Below are 1,377 nucleotides of genomic sequence, written 5' to 3'. Positions count from 1 at the left end.
CAAGAGAAATAGGTCTTTAAATTCTATAATTCAATTTTTATTAACAAATGATTTAAATTAAATTGTGTTAAGTATCATCCAATTATTAAAAAAAAGTTAATAATTTTATGATCTATTTTAAGTAAAAAGTAAACCCCAAACTTTGTAATAATTACAAATTAATCCAACAGACAAATAATTACAATTTTGATACTTTTAAATAACTTGTATAGTTGTATAACTATTTCTTCTTACATTTTTTCTATTTTGTTTTTAAAAAATTCACCAATTTAAGTAACACATTTTGTTTATTCGTTTTATAATGATAGAAATCACTACTAGCTAACTTATCAATAAATACAAATATTATTGTACTTAATAAATTCTATTTAATTATAAAATAAACACATATAATTTGTACAATTTATATTATACAAATAGTAGATCTTAACAAATTAACAAAGCTTTAATTATAATATACAAAGAAAGAAAGATGAGAAAAACATAATTATTGAGAAACCAAGATTTGATTTAAAATTAATCAGAAACAACAGTAGTATTATTATTATTATTATGAGAGAAGTCGGAAGCTAGCCGAGAAGCGATTGCAGAGTGATACATAACATCGTGAAACGTCGACGTTTCGGACGTCAGAATCCGTAGTTGCCGGGCCTTCTCACTTGTCAGTCTTCCCGCCGACGGAGATCTGGTCGATTTCTTCGTATCGACGACGACGACAACAGAGGGTTTCGCCGTCGATGTGGTCGTCTCTATATAGTTGATCTGATCCGAGGAGAATCCGAACAGTGGGGTCCACCAGTTTGCGGATGAAGTCGTCGGCCGGCGACTGGGATCGGAGTTACTACTGGCACGAATTACGATGGATCGGATCGGTGTGATGCTGGTCGCCATTTGATTGATATATTATTTGCTTTGATTTGCTTTGCTTTGCTAGTAAGAAAGAGAGATTGATGGATTAAAGAAGAAGACTGGAATTAGGGTTTTAATAAAGGGGAATAATGAATGAATGAATGGATAAGATTGTATTCGTGGAAAGAACTTTTGTGGGTCCCATCTGCACTTTTTTTATTAACTTTTGTAGGTCCCATCTGTACTTTTTTTCAATAGAATATTTTAAACTTTATTTTTGAAATTTTAATAAAATTTTAAATAAAATTAGGACAAATTAATTTTTTAAATAAATAACAATCAATTTTTTAGTTAAATATAAATGTTTAAGTTTTTTTATATATTATTTTTAATTTCATTTTTTAAATTTATATATATAATTATTAAATCATTTATATATATTATTATTAATTTTTATATTTATATAATTATTAAATCTTTTATATATATTATTTACTTTTATCTATAAAAATAAAATTTAAAATAATT

At 26.4% G+C, this 1,377-nt stretch overlaps 1 protein-coding gene across 1 annotated transcript; it reads right to left on the bottom strand.

The window, feature by feature from the left end:
• Positions 1 to 516: 516 nt before the first annotated feature.
• Positions 517 to 891, bottom strand: LOC124911653. Its single transcript, XM_047452157.1, has one exon. The coding sequence runs from the start codon at positions 889 to 891 to the stop codon at positions 517 to 519; it is 375 nt and encodes a 124-aa protein (XP_047308113.1).
• Positions 892 to 1,377: the final 486 nt, after the last annotated feature.

Source organism: Impatiens glandulifera, chromosome 8 (assembly GCF_907164915.1).
Source record: "Impatiens glandulifera chromosome 8, dImpGla2.1, whole genome shotgun sequence".
Taxonomy (NCBI): Eukaryota; Viridiplantae; Streptophyta; class Magnoliopsida; order Ericales; family Balsaminaceae; genus Impatiens; species Impatiens glandulifera.
The sequence above is the reverse complement of the archived record's forward strand: the minus strand, read 5'-3'. Positions and strand labels throughout refer to the sequence as shown.